General features: G+C 68.3%; 1 protein-coding gene across 3 annotated transcripts; it reads left to right on the top strand.

Moving 5' to 3' along the window:
* Nucleotides 1-284: 284 nt before the first annotated feature.
* On the top strand, nt 285-20,311 carry MICALL2 (MICAL like 2). Of its 3 annotated transcripts, none has more exons than XM_047779397.1 (17): nt 308-597; nt 7,938-7,986; nt 9,830-9,971; nt 10,791-10,978; nt 11,644-11,759; nt 11,990-12,745; nt 14,156-14,418; nt 15,138-15,231; nt 15,896-16,056; nt 16,503-16,643; nt 17,211-17,275; nt 17,361-17,484; nt 17,857-17,947; nt 18,052-18,125; nt 18,760-18,874; nt 19,705-19,744; nt 20,080-20,311. In XM_047779397.1, exons 1-16 carry the CDS (start codon nt 455-457, stop codon nt 19,730-19,732), a joined length of 2,550 nt encoding a protein of 849 aa, XP_047635353.1. In that variant the 5' UTR covers nt 308-454; the 3' UTR covers nt 19,733-19,744; nt 20,080-20,311. The 3 variants fall into 3 exon arrangements, with proteins under 3 accessions (XP_047635354.1, XP_047635353.1, XP_047635352.1); XM_047779396.1 differs by having other exon boundaries at nt 19,698-19,744; XM_047779398.1 differs by having other exon boundaries at nt 285-597; nt 19,698-20,311.
* The last annotated feature ends 2,415 nt before the right edge of the window (nt 20,312-22,726 follow it).

The raw sequence follows: 22,726 nt of genomic DNA, 5'->3' as shown, positions 1-22,726 counted from the left end.
TGCCTTGCGGGCACGCCCCATGCGGGTGGTGGAAGTGTCGACGAGAAGGACTTGGAGCCTCATCCAGACCCCGGGAGGGAGGCGGGCAGAGGGCGGGGCCTCGGTGGGGCGGGGCCTAGGGCGTGGCCTGCTGGGGGCGGGGCCTGCTGGAGGCCTGGGCCTTGCCCCGGGCCTGGCGGGGGCGGGGGCGGGGCCGGGCAGGGAGGAGCCAGAGCCTGGGGCGGGGCTTGCCGGGGCGGGGCGGGGCCTGGGCGGGGGCGTGGTCCTGACGGGGGCAGGGCCCGGCCGGCGGACTCCGGCCGCCCTCGGCCGGCTGCTCAGCCGCGGCACCGGCTCGGTCCTCCCTGGGCTCTTCGGCCGCAGCTCCTCGTCCGCTGCTGGCTCGAGCCGGGCCGCAGCCCCCGGGAAGCGCTGTCGGAGTCCCGGCGCTGGCTGGGCGGACGCCGCTGCCCGCATGGCGGCCATCACGGCGCTGCAGCAGTGGTGCCGACAGCAGTGCGAGGGCTACCGGGACGTGAGCATCACCAATATGACCACGTCGTTCCGCGACGGCCTGGCCTTCTGTGCCATCCTGCACCGCCACCGGCCGGACCTCATGTGAGTACTCCCCCGCTGCCTGCGCTCGCCGGCCTCCGGCGGGAAACTGAGGCCTGGCTGCTCCGGCTGGGGGCGGGGACAATGGACCGCGGTCGGAACTCCAGGCCCAGAGCCTTGGCGGGGCGCTCTGGAGCCGAGCGGAGCCCGGCCCGGTCCTGCAGGCACGCCCGCCTTGTGGCCCCCTGCAGGCTGCCCCCACTGGCCTCCGTGTGCCCCGCCACCAAGTGGAGCTGGGCCGGAGCCGGGACGTCCGGCCGCCCCCGCCGACTTAGTCAGTCTGTGACTCAGGCCAGCGTCCTGGGCTCTGGCCACAGCCAGCCCTCCCTCCCTCCCGGTCAGTCTCCCTGGGAAAAGGCCAGCGGAATTGCCGTTCTGGGCTCTGAGAGCCCCCTGTCCTGGGACCTGCCCACCAGATCAGGGGGTGGCCGGTCACTCTGGACTTGCTGTGCGCTGCTGCTCCTCCCCCAGCCTCTCCAGCACCTTTAGGAATGCAGCCTGGGGTCACTCTGGGGGAGGGGCCAATGAGAGCCGGAAGCGTGAGACCCCTTCTCCCCCGGGCCCCAATGACCAGGCCTTCTTACCCCAGGGTGACAGGGCGTAAGATGGGAGCCTTGGGAGGTGGGGAGGATGGGGGGCTAGGTGGTCCCCCCCTAGGAGGTCTTGGAGTCCAGGCTGGAGGGCCCGTGCCTTGTTACCACATTGTGTCCCTACCCTGGTTCCTCTCCGTCTGCTATTCACTCAGCAAACGCTCTTTGGCTGTGACTGGGACCTGGCTTGCTGGCCCCGAGGTCTGTGCCCTGAGGCCCTGGCTCCCACACCTCAAGAGAATTCACAATGAGGAAAGCAGCAAGGGAAGGGGCCCGGGCTGGGTGGCCTGAGGCCCAGGAAGGTGTCCTCGGAAGACTCTTTCTGGAAATAGCGTGATGTGTAATCAAAAGCGTTCTCCTGAGAAGTTACGGCTGGAGCCAGGGGCGGGTGGGGCGTGTTTGCAGGGAGGTCTCCAGGCAGCACCTTCTCCAGGCTGCCCTCCGGCCTCTTGTGTGCGGAGGAGGCATCCTTGTTCAGGACACAGCACATCGAGCGGGACCAGGGCTGGCACTGGGGACCCCTCGTCTGCACCCAGACTTCCCCAAACCCCCGGGGACTGTCCCCAAGCACTCCCCTGCCCTCTACGGGGAAACCAGTGTTAAGAAAGAGGCGGTTTCCTCCTCCCGGGGCTGGTGAAATGCCTACGAGAGCCACGTGGGGAGTTCTCGGCTCCCGCCCGGGATGTCGCCCTCGGAGCCAGGTGTCCAGGCGGGATGCCCTTCCCCAGCCAACCCCCGAAGAGGAGCTTTGCCGGGGGTGCGCCAGGGTCGTGGGGCCTGGGAGACGGGCTGGCAGTGGGGGTTGGCAGGCTGAGGTTCACCTAGGTGCCTGCAGAGTCCCTGCTCGGCAGCCTGGACGGTCAGCAGAAGTGGCTGTTGGAGGGAGAGAGGGTGCAGGCTTGGGACGCTGCGCAGGTGTAGCTGGAGATTTGGGGCCTTTCCGAGCCGGGAGCTTCCATCTGTCCCCAGCTGTGCTGGGGTTACAGGCCTGTGTGCATGTGTGTGTGCACCTGTCCCAGCATGCACAGCCTGAGGACAAGCGCATGTGGGTGTGTACACAGGCAGGCACTAGCTGGTGTCCTGCAGCAGCTCCTGTAACTGTTATTGAGTGCCTGCTGTGTACTCAGCACTGCATACTCTACAAGACGGCCTTGGCCCCTGCCTCTGGGAGTGACCTTTTAGGTACAGAGACAGCAAAGAGATAAATGAACCGAAGCTCAAGGTAGCTCCAGAGAGTGATGAGGTGGGTCGCGGAGGAAGCTGGGAGAGGAGGGCTGCCCGCCCTTGAACGTGGCAGTGAACTATCTTACTGACAGGCTGGCCGCGTAATTGGTCATCTGCGCCCCCCGCCCAACCGTCAGCACCAGAAGGGTGGGGGTGTCCGTCTGATGTGTTTGCTGCTGTGTCCCCAGAGCCTGGAGCCGTGTCTGGCACGTGACAGGTGTGCAGCTGGCGGTCTGCAGATGGGGGCGTGTGCCGGGGGCTGAGTGGCTGCGGTGGCAGGGCGGGGGCAGAGGCCATGGGACCCCGGAGGCAGAGAGACCAGGCACGTGGCCACAAGCCAGGGAAGGCCTGGAGCCCCAGAGGGAGCCCGGCCCTGCCTGCAAGGCCCTGCTTGGCCCTTGATGTGTGACTTCTGGTCCCGGATGGAGAGGAAATAATGTCCCTTAGTCTGAGCCATCCAGTTTGCAGACATTTGCCACGACAGCGGTAGAAATCTAGTAAGTTTCACATACATGGCGGGGCCCAGAAGGGACGCCACAGATCTTGGCTGATCAAACACCGTGGGTGTGGGCTCGCGCGTGTCAGCACCCCGCTTCTGGTCCCGGCAGTGCCTCTGGGCGAGTTGGTAGCTGGGAGGGGGTTGGTCTCCCCAAGAAGCCCTGAGCCGCCCCCACGGCGAGGGCAGGAAAGGGAGGAACTGTGGAGGGCCACGCGGGGGGCCGTCCCCTCTGGGGAGCCCCCTGGGGCCAGACTTGGGTGAGACTCGCCCCCACAGCCCCCACCCTGTGAAGACCCTCTGGCAGCAGGAGAGTGGACATCCTGTCCCCCCCCCCGCCTCCTAGACTGGCCACCAGGAAGTCCTTCCCTTTGCCTTCTCTCATCCTGCTTCCCGCGGCGCGTTTCCTCTGGGCCCCCGCGGAGGGCAGCTGCGAGGAGCCAGCGCGGAGCCCGCCGCCAGGTGGGGACTCCATGCCCGATGCTGATCCTCGCTCTGGCTCTGCCCGCTGAGGTCTGGGGGTTCACCTGTGACCTGCATCGGTCCCCCCGGGGGGACCCTGGCCGGTGTGGCCGCCCTGGTTTCCCGAGGGTGCCGCCTGCCCGCAGGTCTGTTTTCCCACGACTGCTGAGCAGTCAGGTGAGGGCAGGAACCACCCAAAACAAACACCCCTCCTGCCTCCAGGCCTAAAGCTGCGGGGCTAGAGGGAGTGGTTCTTCCTCTTCCAGCCGCACCTGGGCACCTGTGGGCCTGAGGTTCCTGGAGAGGCGGGCAGGCGGGCAGGCGGTGCCAGTGCAGGAGTGCTTCCCAGGGCCCCAGCCGGGCTTCCTGCTCTGCGAGCGGTTAAGGCGGGAGGGTGACAGAAGGGCCCTGGGTAAGAGCTCTGGAGGGTTCGGGGCTCAGGACCCAGGGTTCTGTGCAGACTCACTGCCCCCCCCACTTCCCCGTGGGGCGACCTGGCCTTTCCCTCTGGCTCTGGGCCCCTATCAGGCTGCACCAGAAGCAGGCGCGGCTCCCCCTGTGCTCTTGGAGACGCACTGTGGTTGGGGGGTCAGGAAACTGGCTTCCCAAGGCCCCCACCCGCAAGCTCCCTTCCTGGGCCAGAGCCGAGGGGGCTGGGCCCTGGGCCCTGGTCCCAGCCGACCTCCCTTCCTGGTCAGCAGGAAGCTGCCTGGGGACAGAAGCCTTCTGTTCTTGGCCTGAGGGCTATAGCCACCTTCCAGCCAGACTCTCAGGAGGAGGGCAGAAAGGGGCTGCTGGCCCGCCTCCTGGGGGCAGCTTGGGGGCTCAAGGCCCAACACACCCCGCTTTTCCTCAGGCCGGTGCAGGAGCCACAGGCTGGCCCCTCCTGGCTGGGCCCTGCTCACAGCGGGGGTCAGGGTTTGTGCCATCCTGGGGGAGGCCTGCAGCCTGCAGCCAGGTGACAAGGAGGCCCCGACCCAGCTCTGCCCCCATGGGGACCTCTTCTCCAGGCCCCGCCTGGGACGCCCCTGCACGTGCACTCTGCCTGACACCCCAGGCCTCTGCTGGGGTGCCTGCCTTGCCTCTGTGCCTGAAGCCCCCTCCGCTTCTGCTCTGTGGCCTCCCCCTGGACTTCCCGTTCCTTCCGCCTGCTGATCTGAGCCTCACTGCGTCTGTCGTGCTCCCTCTCTGCTCCCCTTCCTGGTGGGATTGACTCGGGTGTCCTGGGGGTTCCTGGGTAAGAGGCCCTGCATCTGGCAGCCCCCTGGCCCCGCTCCCACCCCCCACGCAGCTGCCCTCTGTTCCGAGAAATAAACAGTGTGAGGCCGGCTCTCCGGGAATCTGGAAGGGGTGCACGTTTCCAGGAACCCCTGGGGCGTCGGGGGAGGAGGAGGCCAGCAGCCGGGAGGAGCCACGCTCGTCTCCGTCTCTCGGCCAAGCCTGGCCCGGCCAGGGCAGGACACACGCCGGCTGGCACTGGCCACGCAAACCCACGCATTCACTCCTTCGGCCCGTGTTGACCGAGAAAACAGGCCCCACGGGGGTCCCCGCGCTCGGCGAGCGCCGATGCGTTTACCACGGCAGCGTTTACAGAGCACTAGCTGTGTGCCTGGCCCTGGCAGTGCCCAGGAGGCATCCCTGGACATCCCCGATTTGAAATTCCGGGAGTTTGCCTAGAAAGGGATCGACCCGGGGAGGGTGCCCTGCGTCCCTCGGCTGAGTGGGGTGAAGCTGCTGCAGTTTGGTCCAGTTTGGTCCAGCAAGGCGTTAAACGCAAGCCGGCCGCCTCCCTGAGGCTCAGCCCAAGGCATCAGCCTGCGAGCCCTGCCAAACAAGGTCCTGCCGACGGGCACGGCGGGGACCACAGGGAGCCGCTGTCCCCCGGCCCGTCCAGCCAGGGCCCAGGCAGTGGATCCCAGGTCGATTCCTTTCTAGGCAAACGCTTGGAATTTCAAACCGGGTACGTCCGGATCCTGCCGACGGCGGGGACCGCAGGGAGCTGCTGTCCCCCGGCCCGTCCAGCCTTGGCCCTGAGCTGGCAGAAGCGGTCTCCCCGCCCCCAACCCCCTCTGTTCCGGCACGTTGCCCTCCCGCTGTGCATCTCGCTTCCAGATGCTGTTTCCAAGGGCATCCGTCATTTGGCTCAGGGCCCCCACTGACTCTCGGTGACTTGCTTCTCTCCCAAAAGTCCCTTTCTGAGGCCCCGGGGCCTGGGCTCCGGCACGTAGCTTCTGGGGAGGATTGGCCCGTCCTGGCGGGGGGGTGGGGGGGGCACCTGCTGGCGGAAAGCGGGTCCTGCTGGGCTTCCTGAGAGGGCCGGGTGGGTGTCTCCTTGGCGCTCCCTGAGAGGATTTGGGAGGCCGCCCCGACCCTGCCATGTCCCCAGCCTGCGGGCTTCAGAGCTGTGCTGTGCAGCTCCAGGGACCGAGGTGCTGCCTGCTGAACCTCCTGCCGTGGGGACACGGGGATACGGGGACACGGGGATGTGGGGACGTGGGGTCACGGGAACGTGCGCTCAGCCTCAGGAGATGGGAAGGAGGGAGCAGCATGGCTAAGGCCGGGGGCCGCGGTGCTGGGAGGGAGCACGGTTTGGGAGGGGCTGGTGGCCGTGGGCCTGGCAGGGCGGCCCGGCCGAGCCGTGGGGCCAGAGGGCCCGGGCAGGCAGCTCGGATTGGGTGCCGGGGGCGGGGTCCTTGCCCCCGAGTGGAAAGGCAGCTCTGCAGCCTCTGGCCCGCGCACCACTGACCCTGCTCAGGGGGCGGGCCCCGCTGTCCTGCGTGCCCCCGATCTACCCTGAGCCCTGAGTCTGCAGGGAGAGCGGGCCTGTGGGCAGCTGGCAGGCCGGAGCCGCTGCGGCCCTGCGGGTGGACCGAGGCCAGTGCAGGGGGCAGAGGGCTTCCTTCTCTCGCTTGTTTGGAGACAAAACAGACCTTGTTATCCTGCCCTCCGGCACCGGGCATCTTGCTGAGGACACGGCCGCTGCGGTCAGTGACCCGGGGCAGGTCTGGAGAAGAGATTGAGCTTTCAAAGGGAAGGCGGGGGGAGGGGAGGGTGGCCCAGACGCCGAGGATGGAGGGGCCCGCACGGCGGAGAGGCCCCTAGGCGAGGATGGAGCCCGGCCGCTCCGCGGGCCTGTGGACATCGGTGGGCGTAGGCTGCTCTGGTCACTCGTCCCCTGGGGTCAGGTCTGCCTGCTTCCTGTCCTGGGCACAAAGCACCCTCTGTTCTCCTGGGGTGGTCTCAGCATCTGGAACACGTTACCTGCGAGGTGGTCCAGGCGGAAATGCGAGGTTTCCAGGAGTGCTCGGCAGGCTGATGAAAGGCTGCTGGAGGCCGACAGGGCCCCCCGAGAAGGGAGGTGGCCCAGGGCCGGCCGCTGCCTGATGCCTCAGTTTCCTCATCTGTGTAATCGGCTTCCCTGGGCTGTCCCCGGGTCAGGGCTGGGAGCCAGGCCATCCTAGGCCAGGTGGCCTCAGGGTCTTGGCTCCCCGCTCTGGTTGAGACCTGCCTGGCCTTGAGCCAGCGCCCTCAGATTCACCGTGTGAAGCTTGGGTCACCAGCTTAGACGGGGACACTGCACTGAGGCCCCGAGAGGGGAGAGGACACGCCCAAGTCAGACAGCGGGGCCTGGGTGAGTGGGGATGCGGCTGGCAGCCGAGCTCGCTCCTGTGCCACGAGGTTTCTGGAACCATGCGTCTCACCCCAAGTGGCAAAGCATGAGGACAGACAGACAGACGAACCCGTATTTAACCGGCCCTGGAGACGCGCGTTCAGGCCTGGACGGGCCGCCTGCTGGGGTCCGGCTGTGTTTCCTGCTCGAGCATCCTTCTGGCTGTGATGTGTGCGCCTGGGACCCACCTGGCAAGGCCTGCCGTCCAGGCCGGGCCGAGGCCCCTGCACCCTTGGGGTCAAATGTGGAGGGAGCGGGGGTTCTAACATTCCCAGCCTTGAGGGTCTGTCCCCTCGGGAGGAGGCTGGGCACCCGGTGGGCACACACACCCAGACACTGAGGCCGTGGCCTGGCTCTGGTCCTGTCCTCCAGCTGTGTGACCTCGGGCAGGTCAGGGAGCCTCTCTGTGTCTCATCTTGTCCGTGAGAGGCGGGCGTTGACAGCACCTACAGGTGTGGGTCTGTATTTGTAAAGAGCTGAGAGTGGCAGTGCTCACGGGAGGCGCTGGGTAAATAAAGTGACGGGAGCCGGGAGGGGGTCCAGCTTGCCTGCCCAGGGGGCAGCGGGGAGCTCCGTCCATGGGGCCTCTCACCCATGGGATGTGGGCTCCCCAGGAACTCCCCCCCCGCCCGCCACCAGGGCCTCGGTCGGGCAGGGGGTGAAGGCTGAAGCCGGAGCCTGTGTGGCCATCGCTGCCCAGGTCACCGGGGGTGCTGGCGGCATCCCTGTGCCCAGAGTCTGTGGCCTGTGTCCAGCCCTGCCCTCGTCTCGATTGCAGTGTGACCTCATTCCTCCCCTGCCTCCGTTTCCCCATCTGGACAAGGTGGTTTCGGGGGGCCCTCCTGGTCCCCCCCCCCTTGGACGCTGAGCTGCTTTGAACACTTGTATTTTCATTTTCCAGAAACTTCAATGCTCTCAGGAAGGAAAACATTTATGAAAACAACCAACTGGTGAGTGCCCCCTTCCTGCCGTCCCAGCTGGGGTGCCTGGTCCCCAGAGTCCCAGGACCTGAGTGGGCGGGGCCTCCCCGGGCCGCTGCTGCCACCTGCAGGTGGCCACGTGGAGGCCAGGCGCTCGCCTCTGGGCTCTGCAGCCAGTCCAGGCCAGGTGACCCCTGCTCCCCAGAATGGCCCCCATCTTGTAGTGGGGCCCTCCAGGTCCCCTTTTTCTTGGCGGGGGAGGGGTGGGAGGGCAGGGCCCTAGGTGGGTCCTGGCTTGGGTCTGCTCTCAGGCTGGCCTGGGTTCGAATCCTGCCCGGCTGTCCTGCTGTGGAACCCCTTTCTGTGCCAGCCTGTCTCCTGCTGCACAATGAGCTCCGTGACCCCTGTGGGCCGATGCCCGGAAAGGCAGCCTCCAGCCCCGGCCACCCATGTGCACTGCCCCCCGTGTCCATGCATGCCCTCAGCCCGGAGCTGGCATTCCGGCTGGCAGGTCACATCTGCATGCCCAGGGAGCCCCACTCAGTGCGGGCAATTTGAATTTAAATCTAACTTAATTGAGATGAAATAAAATGACATATTCAGTGCCTCAGCTGCACTGGCCACGCTTCAAACACTCACCAGCTGCACGTGGACAGCCTGGAGTAGGTCACATCCACCGTGACAGGGTCGTCGGACCGCACTGCCCCTGAGACAGGATGTGGGCAGGAACAGGCACCACAGGGGAGAGGTGGGGTGTCGGGGAGTGGTGAGCGGCTTCAGAAGGGGACAGGGCCAGCCTTGCTGGCTAAAGACAAAGGTGAGGGGCTGCGGGGTGAAACAGTAAGGGCCACAGCTGGGGCAGAGCAGCAGATGGGAACAGAGGCACAGAGGAGGCTGGAACAGAGTGGGGAGGAGGCTGGAACAGGAGCAGGGAGGCCCGGGTGTTTTGCTGGCAGCTGCCACCGCTTCCCGGGAGTCTGTGCAGAGAGTAGAGGAGGGGGTGACAAGGGGGACAGCGGAAGGAGTCCCACCTGGGTGTCCTCTGCAGTCGGAGCGATGGGGGGGCCTATGTTTCTGGTGTGGAGGCAGGCACACTGCTGAGGGCTGCAGGTCTGGGCACCCAGGCGCCTTATCTGGGACACACAGAGATTGCAGTGTCCCTGTCCCTGCTCCATGGAGGGTGTGGCAGTTTAGGGCGAGGTTAGAGAGAGGTTTGGGCAAAATCGGGTGAGGCTGGCGTTAGAGGCAGGAGCCTGGCCAGGCTGGCAGGGGAGGGGAGAGGAGCAAGGAAGAGCCCTGCACCCCATGTGCAGAGTCCCCTGGCAGAGGCAGTGGCTGCTAGGGTGACAGGAGCAGAGATGCCCCTCCCTCCCATGGGGGAACCCCTCCCCTGTCCAGCGAGTGTCCCTGTCTGAGCCTCCAGGTCCCCCCCCCAGCTCTGGTTCCTAGGGCACCCATGTCACCTGCTGGCTTGGGGAGGGCCCGTGCCATGGAGAAAGCTGCCCCCAACCGGGCATATAAGGGCCATGTTGGCCAGGGCGTCCAGGCTGACTCAGGGGTGTGGGGGCCATGGAGGGGTCTGGGAACAGGTAGCTGGGGCCCCTCTGGGCTGGTGCACGGCCTCAGCTGCTGCTACCACGTACCTGCAGGTACCCTCCCCGAGCCCTGTGTCCGGGGTGTGAGTCCTGTGTACAGACAGGTAAACTGAGGCCAAGTACGCAGAGCACGAACCTTGAACCCAGACTTTTCTGGGCTTCGAGCAGGTCTGTTGCCTCGGGGCCCCTCCCAGGAGGAGCTGGTGGCCTGGCTGAGGAGGGGGGAGGGGAAGGGTCCCCCTCCTACCCTGCTGACCGCCCCCCCACCCCCCCCGCAGGCCTTCCGTGTGGCTGAGGAGCAGTTGGGCATCCCCGCTCTGCTGGACGCCGAGGACATGGTGGCGCTGAGGGTGCCCGACCGCCTGAGCATCCTGACCTACGTGTCCCAGTACTACAACTACTTCCACGGACGCTCCCCCAGTGAGTGGGCTGCCCGGCCCCGCGCCCCAGCCCCCAGCACGCGCCTCTCCCTCTGGGGTCCCTGCCCAGCCCCGAGCCCGCACCCAGTGCTGCCGGGCGTGCGCGCTGGGATGGGTCAGGCAGGTGGGGACCTCTCTGGAGCACGCATGGTGCCCAGGGCTGTCGCCTCCTCCGAGGGGAGCCAGGGCCCGGTCCTGCGTGACAAGCAGGGTCCCAGCCCCAGGCCTCCTGCCGCCCCTTGGGTGCATGCACCAGCTCCCCCTGCCCCTCCTCAGGCCGGGGTTTGCCATCTGCACCCCTGGGGGTCTGTGCCCAGAGCTCTCGCCTTGGTGGGGTGGCACCCCGGGCGGGCCCCAGGCCTGGCTCCAGACGCCCGGCTTTGGTGCTGCGATCCAGCTGGCCCTGGCAGGGTGTGGCCCGGGCAGGCCGGGGGCGGGGGAGGGGGGGGCAGGCCCAGGGGACTTTATTCCAGATGCTTTATTCCAGCAGCCCAGCCCCTCCCCCAGGCTTAGAAATCCCCGGAATCGCGCTGGGCACGGGGCCAGACGCCCTTAAGAGTCCCGCTTTGTGAGGAAACAGAAAGTCCCTTTTCCCTGAGCCCAGATCTGCGCCCTCCGAGGGGATGGAGGAGCCGGGGTTAGGCCTGGCCCCTCCTGGGAAGGGGGGCTCGCTGGGGCCGTCCCTCCCCCGCGCCCACCCCCACCCTGGGCTCCAGGTCCCGTGCTGGCAGCGGGTACCTCCAGGGACCCCAGGCCAGGGTTGGCCCCGGATAGCTTTATTAGAACCAGGTGCCCCCTGACCGTGTGTGTCTCCCTCCAGTTGGGGGCATGGCCGGTGTGAAGAGGCCTCCATCGGACTCCAGTGAGGAACCATCTGGAAAGAAGGCCCCATCCCAGCCAGCCAGGCCCTTGCCCACCCCAGCCCGGGGGCAGCCACTGTCTCCAGTCAGCACAAACCCCACTGTCCCGCGGAAGGAGGGGGGCACAGAAGGGCCGCCACGGAAGGCTGTAAGTGCCCAGCTGCCCTCCCTCTGGTTCTTGGATTTCCCACCAGCTTCCACTGAGTGTCCCTGTGCCCAGGATGGGTGGGGTCCCCTGGGGTCCCAGGCATGGCCTCCGCTGCCCCTGGACTGGTGCAGCTCCTTCAGGCCGGGATAGGATGCCCATTGTACAGACGGGTAAACTGAGGCCAGGTGGAGCTCCATCCTCTGACCCAGGCCTTTCTGGGCTTCGAGCAGGGGCTTTGCCTCAGGCCGCTCCCGCCCAGGTGGGGCTGGGAGAGAGGGCAGGGTTGAGGCCTTCACTCCCAGGCTGCAGGGAGTAGGGTCGCCCCACAGTTCAGAGGAGGAGGGTGGGTGGTCCCTCGGGGGTGGGCTGTGGCTCCCGGCTCCCCCCAGGGGGGCTGGGGGTTGGGTCGGTTTCTGCGCCTTGGGGTGGGAATGGGAGGTGCCGGCATCCGTCCCCGGGGTCCCCGGAGACCCCCGAGGTCGGCCCCCAGCCCCCTCCCCTCAGGCCAGGCTGGAGACCCTGAACTTAGAGCCCAGCCCGCCTCTGCCTGAGCCTCTCCTGGGGCCTCGGCTGTCGGGTCCGTGAAATGGGACCTCGTCCACCGGGTGGGCAGCTGCGGGCAGACGTGCTGGGGCTCAGACGCGTCAGCGGGCGCCCCTCCCCAGGGCCCGGCCTCGGCGCCCAGCTCCGTCAGCGGCACCTGCGGCATCTGCGGGCAGCACGTGCACCTGGTGCAGCGCCACCTGGCCGACGGGAGGCTGTACCATCGCGGCTGCTTCAGGTGGGCGGGGGCGGGCGGATGGGCGCGGGCGGTGTGGGGGGGCGTCCGCACCCCCGACGAGGGTCTCGGGGGAGCCAGTGACTCAGCATGCCTAGCCTGGAGAAGAGGTGTTTGTTGAGTGAATCGCCAGCCGCGTGAGGGGGACGCGGGCGGGGGCCGGGCGTGTGCTCCGGGGAAGCGGGCACCAACCCGCAGAGGCTGGAGCCCGTCTGCTTGCCGCCCACCCCCAGGTGTAAGCAGTGCTCCAGCACGCTGCACTCGGGGGCCTACAGAGCCACGGGAGAGCCCGGCGTCTTCGTCTGCTCCAGCCACCACCCCGAGACCGCCTCTGCTGGCCCCCACGGCCCCACGGACGCCAAGCTCCCCGGCGCCCCGAGGAAGGCCCAGGAGGCCCAGGAGGCGCACGGGCAAAGAGACGCAGGGCCAAAAGCCAGGCCATCTGCCTGGGAACCCAGGGTGGGCAATGTGACTGCCAGAGGTTTTGCTCCAGCCGCAGCTGACCCTCCGGCCACCACTGCCTCCTCCCACGCCCCCATGGGGAGCCCAGCTGGGCCCAGGTTCTTGGCAGGCCTTGCGCCTGGCAAAGCCAGTACTCATGTGACCAACAGCTCTCCGACGGGGTGGTCACTGCCGCCAGGCAGCTCTCGCTCAGCCACGACCCCAAGTGCCCTGGACCCTCGCCCGGCCACGCCACAAGGCCAGGTAACCCCCAAAGTCGCCGCCCCCCAGACCAAGCTCAGTTCAAGGCCAGCATCTCCAGCCCCGGCCAAGGCTCCGGCCTCCACCTCGTCGACCCTTAGGATGCAGCAGGCCCGGGAGAGGTTCTTCCAGACGCCTGGAGCTGCCCTCGACCAGGGCCCGGCTGGCAGGGTCCCCGCTGCCGCCGAGGACGCCGCTTCCAGGGACAGCAGCAAGGCGCAGGCGCGGAGCTTCCTCCAGAAGGCCCTTCCAGAGCTCAGGGAGGCTGGTGCTCAGGCCCCCGGCAGGTGGGTGAGGAGGGGGACTGGCGGCACGAGCCACCGGGGCCCCAGGAGGCCGGGGCTGTCGGGGCGGCGGGGGAGGCCTTCTGGGCTCTGCCCCTGACTGTTTCCTCCGCTGGGAAGTGTGGCCGAGGGGCCGGAGTGCCAGGTGGCCAGCAGGAGGGGACGCGGCTACTGCTGTGAAGCCGGTCTGCACGCTCTCTGGGGCGCAGGGGCAGGACGCTGCCGCCCCCGGGGCCTGGCCCACACTCGGTTGGTCCTCGGCGAGATCGCCCATTTCACAGATGAGGAGGCAGAGGCCACAGGGGGTTTGCACCATGGTCTGTGCGATCCAAGCGGGGGCGTGGGGGGCGCTGAGCCTTCCCCGCCCACAGCCCAGTGCCACCAGGGCTTTCTGCACGCGGGACACGGAGCGGATGTGGGGGGATGGGGTGGAGGAGGGTTCCCCGGCTCGTGTCCCGAGGCTGCAGGACAGAGCGCCGCAGCGGCTGACACAGCGACTTTTATTCCTCCTCGGTCCGGAGGCCCAAGGTCAAGTCCGGCGGGGGCAGGGCCACGCCCGCCGCGGGGCCGGCGCTCTGCATGCTCGGCGCCTCTGTCCTCACGGGCTCCTCCCTGTGCGTCTGTCCTCTCCTTTCCTCTCTTGCGAGGACACTTGGCGTGGCCACTGGGGTTAGGGCCCCTCTTGAATCCAGGGAGACCCCACCCTACCTTGATCATGCCTGCGAAGAGCCTGCTCCAGGGGATGTGAACTGGGGGGGCCCCATGTGCCCCACGATCGTCACCCCTCCAGTGAGGAGGCTCCCCACCAGGCCGGCAGATGGTGCTGTGCCCACGGTCTCCTGCTACCCCTTATATTGGGGGTATCTCAGCTCGGAGCTGTCTCCCTGCTGCTGGACCAGCCGTGGTGCCCAGGGCCTCCCAGGGTAGGCTGAGGGCTGCTGGGGCTCTGGGGGCCCGGCCGTGCAGGGGTGGGGCCGGCCCGTCCCGGGAACCCAGCTGGAACCGGGTAGAGAACTCAGGTAACCAGGGGCACCTGGAGGAGCCGCCTGGCTTGGGGAGGGGCCCGGTGCCTGCCCTGGGCCCCGCTGCACCTGCAGCCTCGCGCGTGTCACTCAGGACAGAGCTGGGCCTCCACGGCGACGCCCCAGAGGACCAGCAGGTGGAGGGAGGAGGGAGGGACGGGGGTGTGGCCCCCTCCCCCAACACCCTGGGCATGGTGTGACCGGGGGTATTTTGATGTCAGCTCACACCAGACTTGAAGGAGGCTGACGTGCCAGTGCCGGAAGTGATGCCCATGGCCTGGCTCCGCCCTCAGGAGGGTGGGCATCGGGAGGAAGGGGCTTCTGTCAGGAGTCATGGTGGGAGGGGGTGCCTGGATCCACCCATGCCTGATACCTGATCCCGCACCCACAGGCCCTCCCTGGCCCCCGCCCCTGCTCTGAATTCCCATCCCAGAACCGAAGGGCCAGGAGCAAATCCGTCAGCCAAACTGTCAAGGGTGGCGTCTCCCCAGGCCCTGGACCCCGCGGCAAGGACTGAGCCACCGGCGCCTCTGAGTGTAGGCAGCACCATGCGGGCGTCGCCCCAGGCAGGCAAGAAGGTCTCGCCTGCACCCTCGGGGGCCGTCAAGGCAGGTGCTGGCTCCAGGCCGAAGCCGGAGGCCTCGCTGGCCAAGGGTAAGAGCCCCCTAACGTGGGTGGGGTGAGGGCAGGGCTGCGGGCGGCTTCTGGGGCCTGTGGGTCTGTGTCCTGGGACTCAGCCTCTCTGTGTGTCGTGGCCGCTGCCTGCTGGCCTGCGGGTCTGCTGTGATTTGCACAGCCCGGCTCCTGGGGTCCTTCCTGAGACTGTCACCCACCTGCCCACCCGGGCTGCGTTGTGCAGTTGCCCCGTGGCTCAGCCCCTGAGGGGCTGTGCAGCCACCATCCCTGCATGTCTGTCACTATTGCCCCATCCTGAGGACAGTGCCCCTGGGCTGGGCAGACCCCGATGCTCCCTGGAGCTGGCCCCCCGAGCCCCTGCCTGCACATTCTGCAGAACTGTGGGCTGGGCTTCTTCTGGGTCCCGGGAATCCACGAGCGACTCAGCGACCACACAGAGCCGGCTTTCCTGTGGCTGAGGCCCCACCTGGAGGCCACTGTGTCCTGAGCACGGAGGCGAGGTCTCCCCACACACGCAGGGCTCAGTTGGCCATGCCCTGGCCTGTTTGGCAGCAGGGGAGACTGAGGCCCAGGGAGGGGCAGTGGTTCCCCCCGGCACACACAGCACAGGGTGGAGTCCTGTCCCCAGGTCAGCCCATGTCCCTCCCAGGAGCCTGGCTGGCCAAGGGTCACCTGAGGGAAAGGGATGGGGACGCGCCGCCCTGCCCAGCAGACCCCCCCTGCCCCTCCACCCCCAGGCCTGGCGGCCGGTCCCCAGGAGGGCCAGGAGGACGGGCCGGCAGGATGGAGGGCCCGCCTGAAGCCCGTGGAGAAGAAAAGTCCCCCTGAGAGGTGAGGGGCGGCAGGGGCTCCTGGGGTTTGTGCTCGCGGGAGTCTGTGTCCCGGGTGAGCACAGGGCTTGGCACACCCATGGGCGTTGGCACATGCTTATGGGTAGATAACGGCACCCACACGGGCCAGCTGCCCCCACAGTAGGGTGTGTGCACGTCTGCTCGTACGGTGGAAGCACAAGCCAGTGTGCAATGGCCTGGGCGTCCAGAGCCGCGTTCCCGCGTGTGACTGGGCTTGGGAGGGTCCATTAGGACTGTGGGATATCCTCACTGCGAACCAGGTGGGAGGCCCGGGGGACGGGAGCGCCAGGCCTGCCCCTGGAGCCGGGCTGGACCACTGGCTCGTGGGCTTGGCAGTGGTAGGGCCAGCGCCCCCCAGAGCTCAGTTAGGACGGGGGCGGGGGTAGGCACAGCAGCCTTCTGTCGACCAGGTCAGCTCGTGGCCGTCTGGCTGTCGTGTGTACCTGCGTGTGTGTCTGCTGTGTGCACCTGTGCACGTGCCCACCTGCGGAGGTGGGCGCTCCTGTGCCCAGGGGGGTGGGAGGTCAGGAACAGAGATGGGTGGGTAGCGCTGGGCCCCACCTTCAGGCCGCATGGTTCCCTCGGGCTGGCCTGCGGGGGGCTGCGATGGCCTGTTCCCATCTCCCCCCGCAACTTCCTTCCAGGGCCCTGGAGCTGAAGGAGCCTCAGGTTCGTGGAGAGCCGAGGGTGGGCAGCACACCCGGAAAGGCCTCCGGGAGCTCCGAGGGGGGTATCCGCGTCACCCTGACCCCCGTGCCGGCAGACAGGACACCAGGCCCGGCCGGCCCCGGGGCCAGCCTCTCAGGTAACGCTGAGCAGGAGCCCCGGCCCTCCCCCCACCGGGCAGCCTGGTCTGGGTGGTCCCCGCACCTGCTCAGCCAGAGGAGCCGATGGCCCCGGGTGGGCGTGTGTGTGTCATGCACGTGAGCACATGCGTGAGTGCGCGTGTCTGCTCCCAGCCCTGTGTCCCCTGGATCTGGGTCCAGCCTCCATGTCACTTCTCAGGTGACCCTGAACAGGGCACCAGCCCACTGAGCTCGTTTTCCAAGCTGTGGAGGCTCAGACCCCCCCCCCGCCATCCCCCCCACCTCCCGTGGACACCACCAGTTGGGCAGGATGAGGGCACAGGGCTGTGAGGTCCCCCGTGTTGGCACTCCTCTGAGGGGGCCTGGCTGTGGGAGGCGGTAAGGGGCATGGGGGGGCACAGGGCCTGCTGGCCTGACACGTGGCTCTGTCCCCTGCCCTGGGCAGCCGCCTCCCCATCCCCATCCCCCGCCCGCCGCAGGAAGCTGGCTGTCCCTGCCAGCCTGGACGTTTCTGGTAATTGGCTTCAGCCCGAGCCCTCGGGGCGGGAAGCCCCTGCCTGGAGCCGGAAGCAGGAGGACAAACCAGGTCAGCACGGCGGTGGCCCCTCGTTTCTGCTTGGGGTGCAGGGAAGGAGGCTCCTCTCGGAGGACGTGCTGGCTGGGGGTTTGGAGGATGAACAGGAGCTCATGGAGCCCAGAACAGAGGGAAGGCATGTTCGGGGGGTGGGGGGCTGGCCTTGAGCCCACCCAGAGGCGCTGAGCTCCACTCGTGTGAGGTGGGCCCTGAGGCCTGGAGGCTCCAGACCCTTCCGGGGCAGGCACAGGAGAACTGGACAGGGCCCCGTCCTCTTCGCGCCCGAGCCACAGACATTGGCAGTGATAGAGCGCTTGCTCCTGGAGCCCGTGGGTCAGGGTGGCAGGAGCTGCTGTCCTGGAGGAGGGCAGGGCCCAGGGCGGGTGTGGGGACTTCTTGGGGACAGGGTCTGGATCTGTGAGCATGGGGGACCATTGGGGCTGTCTGGGCCTCCTGGGCTCAGCAGGGAAGCCAGGGGTGAAGGGGGCATCCGGGGGAGGTGGGGCTGGATGGGTCAGACCCCCTGCCTGACCACATCTGGTGTCTGGTGCCTAAAGACTGGTCCTGCCTCTTCCCCAGGGAGGCCCTTGGGCCCGGCCGGGGTCCCCGCTCCGCCTGGCAAGTCAGTGACCTCCCCTGTCAGGGTGAGTAGTCTGGGTGCTGGTGGGCGAGGAGCTGGGCCTCCCGGGGCCCTTCTGCCCCCGTCACCCCTCACCACCCTCCTCCCAGCTGCACGCGGACTACGTGCCGCAGGAGGAGATCCAGAGGCAGGTGCGAGACATTGAGAGGCAGCTGGACGTCCTGGAGCTCAGGGGCGTGGAGCTGGAGAAGCGCCTGCGTGCGGCCGAGGGGGGTGCGTCCCCGGCCAGCCCCCCTCCACAGGCCAGCCCACGCCCCCTCTGCCCACGCCACCCCCCACCATGGGCTGGTCCCCTAACCACTGGCCAGACCCCCACGGACACCACTCTGACCACATGCTGCCCCCCGCATGCCACCCCAGCCATGGGCCAGCCTCCCCCCGTGCCACCCTGACCCCATGCCCCCCTCTGTCCCCAGGCCAGCCCCCCCTCCATCCCTGGGTCAGGCCTCCCCCGCCCCCTCAGTGCCCCGATCTGGCCTCAAGCCAGCTTGGCCCTGGGGCCCCCTTGGCCCTGGGGCCCCGGCCAGGCCCCCCGCGTGGGTGCCCCGGTCCCTGCCCTCAGCCCCGCCTTGGTCCTCTGCACAGACGTCGCGGAGGATGCTCTCATGGTGGACTGGTTCCGGCTCATCCATGAGAAGCAGCTGCTGCTGAGGCTGGAGTCTGAGCTGATGTACAAGTGAGAGGCCCCGCCTGCACGGCCTCCTGGAAGGCGCCCCCCCCCCGGCACGGGCTGGGGGGCCAGCGGGTGGACAGGGCCTCACACCTGCGCCACCTCGGCAGGGCCAGGGACCAGCGCCTGGAGGAGAAGCAGCAGGACCTCGAGGGGGAGCTGCGCCGGCTGATGGCCAAGCCCGGTGCGTCCACTGGCCTTCCTGCTGGGCCGGCGGGGCTGGGGGCGGGGGGGCCTTGGCCCCAGAAGGTCGGCACGGGTGCGGCCTTTCCAAGGCCCCCTCACAGCTTGCGGCCAGGGGGAGGTGCCTGTGGCGCACACTCTGGAGCCCAGGGTGGAATCTCGGCTCCTCCACTTCCTGGCTGTGTGTCCTTGGAGGAGTCACTCAACCTCTCTGTGCCTGGGTTTCATCTTTGCAAAGTGAGGGCAGTTCCGGCTCCCACCTCCTTCACTGCTGTGAGGGTTGAGTCCGCTGACACGTGCAGGGTGCAGGTCGTGCGTGTCTGTGGGTGTGAATTGCCGCGGCCGAGCGCTGGGCTGGGGGCTGGGGTCCTGGCAGCCCCTGCCTGCTCCTTGCTGTGGGAGGGAGACAGCGGTGCCCTGAGCCTGTTCCGCGTCTCTACGCCGGGCAGCTTCTGCGAGGACGGGTGCGGCGCCTGGAGGAAGGGCTCTGCTCTGGCCGTTCATCACTCTTCACTCGTTTGTTCAGCCAGCGTCACCAAGAGGGAGGCCCCAGATGGCCCAGGGCCTACCCCCGCCTCCAGTGGCGGAGCCTGAGGCGTGGGGAGGGGGACACTGTGTCCTGTCTGTGCCTGCAGAGGGTCTGAAGTCCCCCCAGGACCGGCAGCGGGAGCAGGATCTGCTGAACCAGTACGTGACCACGGTGAATGACCGCAGCGACATCGTCGACTTCCTGGATGAGGACCGGCTCAGGTGGGGGGGCCGGTGAGGGTGGGGCCAGGCGGGGGGCAGGGGAGGGCGGAGCCCAGGGGAGGGCGGAGCCCAGGGGAGGGCGGAGCCCAGGGGAGGGCGGAGCCCAGGGGAGGGCGGAGCCCAGGGGAGGGCGGAGCCCAGGGGAGGGCGGAGCCCAGGGGAGGGCGGAGCCCAGGGGAGGGCGGAGCCCAGGGGAGGGCGGAGCCCAGGGAGGGCGGAGCCCAGGGGAGGGCGGAGCCCAGGGGAGGGCGGAGCCCAGGGGAGGGCGGAGCCCAGGGGAGGGCGGAGCCCAGGGGAGGGCGGAGCCCAGGGGAGGGCGGAGCCCAGGGGAGGGCGGAGCCCAGGGGAGGGCGGAGCCCAGGGGAGGGCGGAGCCCAGGGGAGGGCGGAGCCCAGGGGAGGGCGGAGCCCAGGGGAGGGCGGAGCCCAGGGGAGGGCGGAGCCCAGGGGCGGCCCGGGTCCCCTCCCGCTGACAGTCTTCCTCCGCGTCAGTGGGAGGAGGAGACCCTCGTTGTGCATTTGGCAGGTGGGGGCCAAGGGCAGGGCGCTGGGCAACCTGCCTTTGAGGTGCCCCCCTGAGGAGGCCCCTCATGCCCCCTGGCCCCTCTTGCCCGCACGTCGTCCCTGTCCCAGGTCCTCCCAGGTCCCTGCTGAGGGGCTGGGTCCCAAGAGGGCAGGGACCTGCCCAGAGGCGGGGGAGGGTGGTGCCAGGGTGTGGCTTGTGGGCAGGTGACAGGCCTGGTGACCCTGCTGTCAAGGGGCCCCTTGGCGGCCTGTGCACCCCCGCCTCGGGCGTGCGGCCCCTCACAGCCCGTGTGTTTCAGGGAGCAGGAGGAGGACCAGATGCTGCAGAGCATGATCCAGAAACTGGGTGACTGTGGGCAGCGTGGGCGCGGGAGGCCGGGCTGGCTGGGCTCGGGGGCCGCTGGGCATCCCGTGGGAGTAGGTGCCGGGCCCCGTGGTGGCACAGGCAGCCTCACCCTAAGGGAGCGAGTCCCCTGCCACTTGAGGGATCCAAAGAGCAGCCGGTGACCATGTGGTCAGGCTGCGCCCAGTCCAGGCTCCAAGGGCAGGTGGTTCCCACCGGGGGCGGGGTGCGGGTCGGCTCCGCTGGGGCCTGGCTTCCTTCAGGCTCTGGGTGGAAGGGACGGCTGCGGGGCGCTGGCCACGCGGTGGGCGAGCGAAGCCCCTGTGTCTGCCCCTCAGACCTGCAGAGGAGCGGCGGGGACCAGAGGAAAAAGCCCAAGTTCCGCTTGTCCAACATCTGGTCCCCGAAGAGCAGAAGCAGGACCCCCGAGTAGCTGCCTGGCGGGGCTGCAGGACTCTGTCGGAGGCGGGGTGGGGACTTGGGCGAGCAGACCCGCACTGTCCTCTCTGTGGGGTCCAGGTGGCCTCAATAAAGAAACTGCCTCTCCCGTGTGGCCGCGTGCACCTGGCAGCCCAGAGGTCCCGGCCATTCCTTTTCTGCGCCAGCGTGGACGTGCCCCTGGCCGTGAGCGGGCCCTGACCCCCTCTGGGCCTGGCCGGGCCCCTCTGAGACAGGCACTTAGCTGCTTCCTGGCCTGGCCGCGTGGCCAGGCGGGACGCGAGGCTTACAGGAGCCGGGCCCGGGTGGGTCTGTGCAGACTGCGTTTGATGCCGGCCCCTCGTGGGGATGTGCCGAGATCTGCAACCTTGACCTTGAGAGAGAGGCCATCTGGGTCCCGATGGGCCGAGTTCTCCATCCAGGGAGCGGGCCGCCCTTTCTGACTCTGGTGAGAGGGGCGACGTGGTGGCGCAGAGAAGGACTGAGGGGGCAGAGCCTCCCTCCTCAGGAGACCCGGAGAGCGACTTCCCCTCTGGCTTCAGCCTCTGCATCTGTGTGAGGGCCTCTTGTGGCTGTGTCTTCCTGTGCTGCCACTTCCCGTCCAGCCACTTCAGAGCCCCCCGTGGTGGTCCCAGTGGGCCCTGGGCAGTGGCAGAGCACCAGCACTCCCCCACCTGGTGGCTGGCGGGGTCCAGGCCCCATGGGTCCCGGTAGGGACAGAGCTGGGAGACCCTGGCTCAGTGCACTGAGCTCTCGCTGCATCTTGTTGCCTTCACGGGCTGCCGGAGGGTCTCAGCTGGGATTCTTGGGACTTGAGGTCAGGATGTGACCTGGGACAGGGAGGGGGGCTGCCCCTTGCAGAGCTGGACTTACAGTCATGCTTCGCTGCTTGGCTGTGTGGCCTCAGGCTAGGGCCCTGCCCTCTCTGAGCCTCTGTTGGCTGACGGTTGCATGTTGCCAGGGAGGCTTAATGGGGTCACGTGGTTGTGTCTGGTGCAGCAGTGATGGTGGAGGAGCGCAGAGACCTCCTACCTGCCCTCCCAGCGCGGGCTGACCCCGCACCCCCAGCAGCGGGAGGGAGACGGGCTGCCCCCGGTGCTCAGTGGGGCCTGGACTGCAGGAACTTGGCTGGGTGGAGCAGCTTGGCTTCCTCCCTTGGGTGCTGGGCGCCAGGGTGGTTCTGAGCAGAGGCCCTGGGTGGGATCTGCATGTTAGGAGGAGGGCTATGGAGGGTGGCCTGGACTGGCCAGGGGGCCGCTGCCCCCGCCCCCGCCTGGGAAACCTTCCTCCCAGGCTTGTTCCACCTGGGACTGAGGCAGTGAGGTCTCTTTGCCAGCAGGGGGAGGCAGAGGGCCACTCTGCAGAGTAGCTCCATTTTACTGATAAGGACACCGAGGCTCAGAGGGGCCTGGCAACCGCCCCAAGTCACACAGCAAGTCAGCTGGGCCTGGCCTTCCACCTGGCTCTGGGAGCCCCTGGTGGGTGGGGGTTTGTGTGGGATTTGGGGGGCAGGGGTGTAATCTCACAAAGGGTGCGTTGTCCAGCCGGTCAGGCGGTGGGGCAACAGGGCTGGCCCTGCACGCGCCTCAGAGGTGACCCCCTGGGGAGGAGCTCCCCCCATCATGGCTGCTCCCCGGGACCCCAGAGGCCGCCCTGGGGGTGCTAGGTGGGCTCAGGGTAACAGAGCCCCTGTTAGTGGTCAGGTCCCCAGGCCCTGAGCTGCCCGCCAGGGCCCCTGCAGGCCCTGTACGACCCCGTCCTGGCAGGACAAGCAGGAAGGCATCCTTGGGTTACACCAGAGTTACCAGGTCGTGCAGCATCCGTGCAGCCAGGGGGCGGGGGGTGGCATGGGGACCACCAGGGTGGCCCATTGCTACAGGGGGGGCCTGGTGTCACTGCTGCCCCCAAATGTGGAGGAGACTCGGCCAGTTCTCACCCAGCCAAGGGGGCCCACAGCCCAGATGGGAGCCGGGCACAGCCATTCCAGAGGGCACAGCACTGAGCGAGAGGCCCAGCTGGACGTAAGCCCACATCTGGGCGGTTCCCAGGCCTGTGTATCCAGGGGAACCAGCATGCCGATCAGTGGACCGGGGAGGACGTGTTCAGGGAGGGCTGACCCCTGGATGGCACCCCTCACACCCATGCTCACCTCGCGGCACCCGCAGCCCCGAGGGCCTGGGGGCTCGAGTGAAGGACACTCAGGGCAGAGACACCTGGGACTGACGCCTGGCTGTGTGCGGGATGGGGGGGCTTGGGGGGGTGTGGGCTGGGCCGGGGGCTCCTGCCTGCCCTCCCCCGTCCCTGCTCCCACCCCCATAAGCGGGGCCCCTTCCCTGCCATCCCTCCACCCTGGCCTCCCCGCAGTGCTGCCTCTGCTCGGCCACAGCGGCCTCCCTCCGGGCAGATGTGCCCTGGCCAGGCCCCCGCCTGGAGCCCCATCCTCCCCAGGCCGGCTCCTTAAGACAGGTCCCTGCTGACTCACCTGTGTGCCCCCCTTGGAGGGGCTCTCTGAGCCCCCGACTCTGCCCATCGCCCTGGCCCACTCTT

The sequence above is a fragment of the Phacochoerus africanus genome, chromosome 5 (assembly GCF_016906955.1).
Source record: "Phacochoerus africanus isolate WHEZ1 chromosome 5, ROS_Pafr_v1, whole genome shotgun sequence".
In the NCBI taxonomy this organism is placed as follows: Eukaryota; Metazoa; Chordata; class Mammalia; order Artiodactyla; family Suidae; genus Phacochoerus; species Phacochoerus africanus.
This window is presented reverse-complemented; position numbering and strand designations above follow the sequence as displayed.

Excerpts from the sequence above, each read along its gene's own strand:
- MICALL2 (XM_047779398.1), top strand. The coding sequence starts at position 455 with ATGGCGGCCATCACGGCGCTGCAGCAGTGGTGCCGACAGCAGTGCGAG. Across the intron at positions 598-7,937 it reads CGCCACCGGCCGGACCTCAT|AAACTTCAATGCTCTCAGGA; the intron begins GTGAGTACTCCC and ends TTCATTTTCCAG. Across the intron at positions 10,979-11,643 it reads AAGGGCCGCCACGGAAGGCT|GGCCCGGCCTCGGCGCCCAG; the intron begins GTAAGTGCCCAG and ends GCCCCTCCCCAG.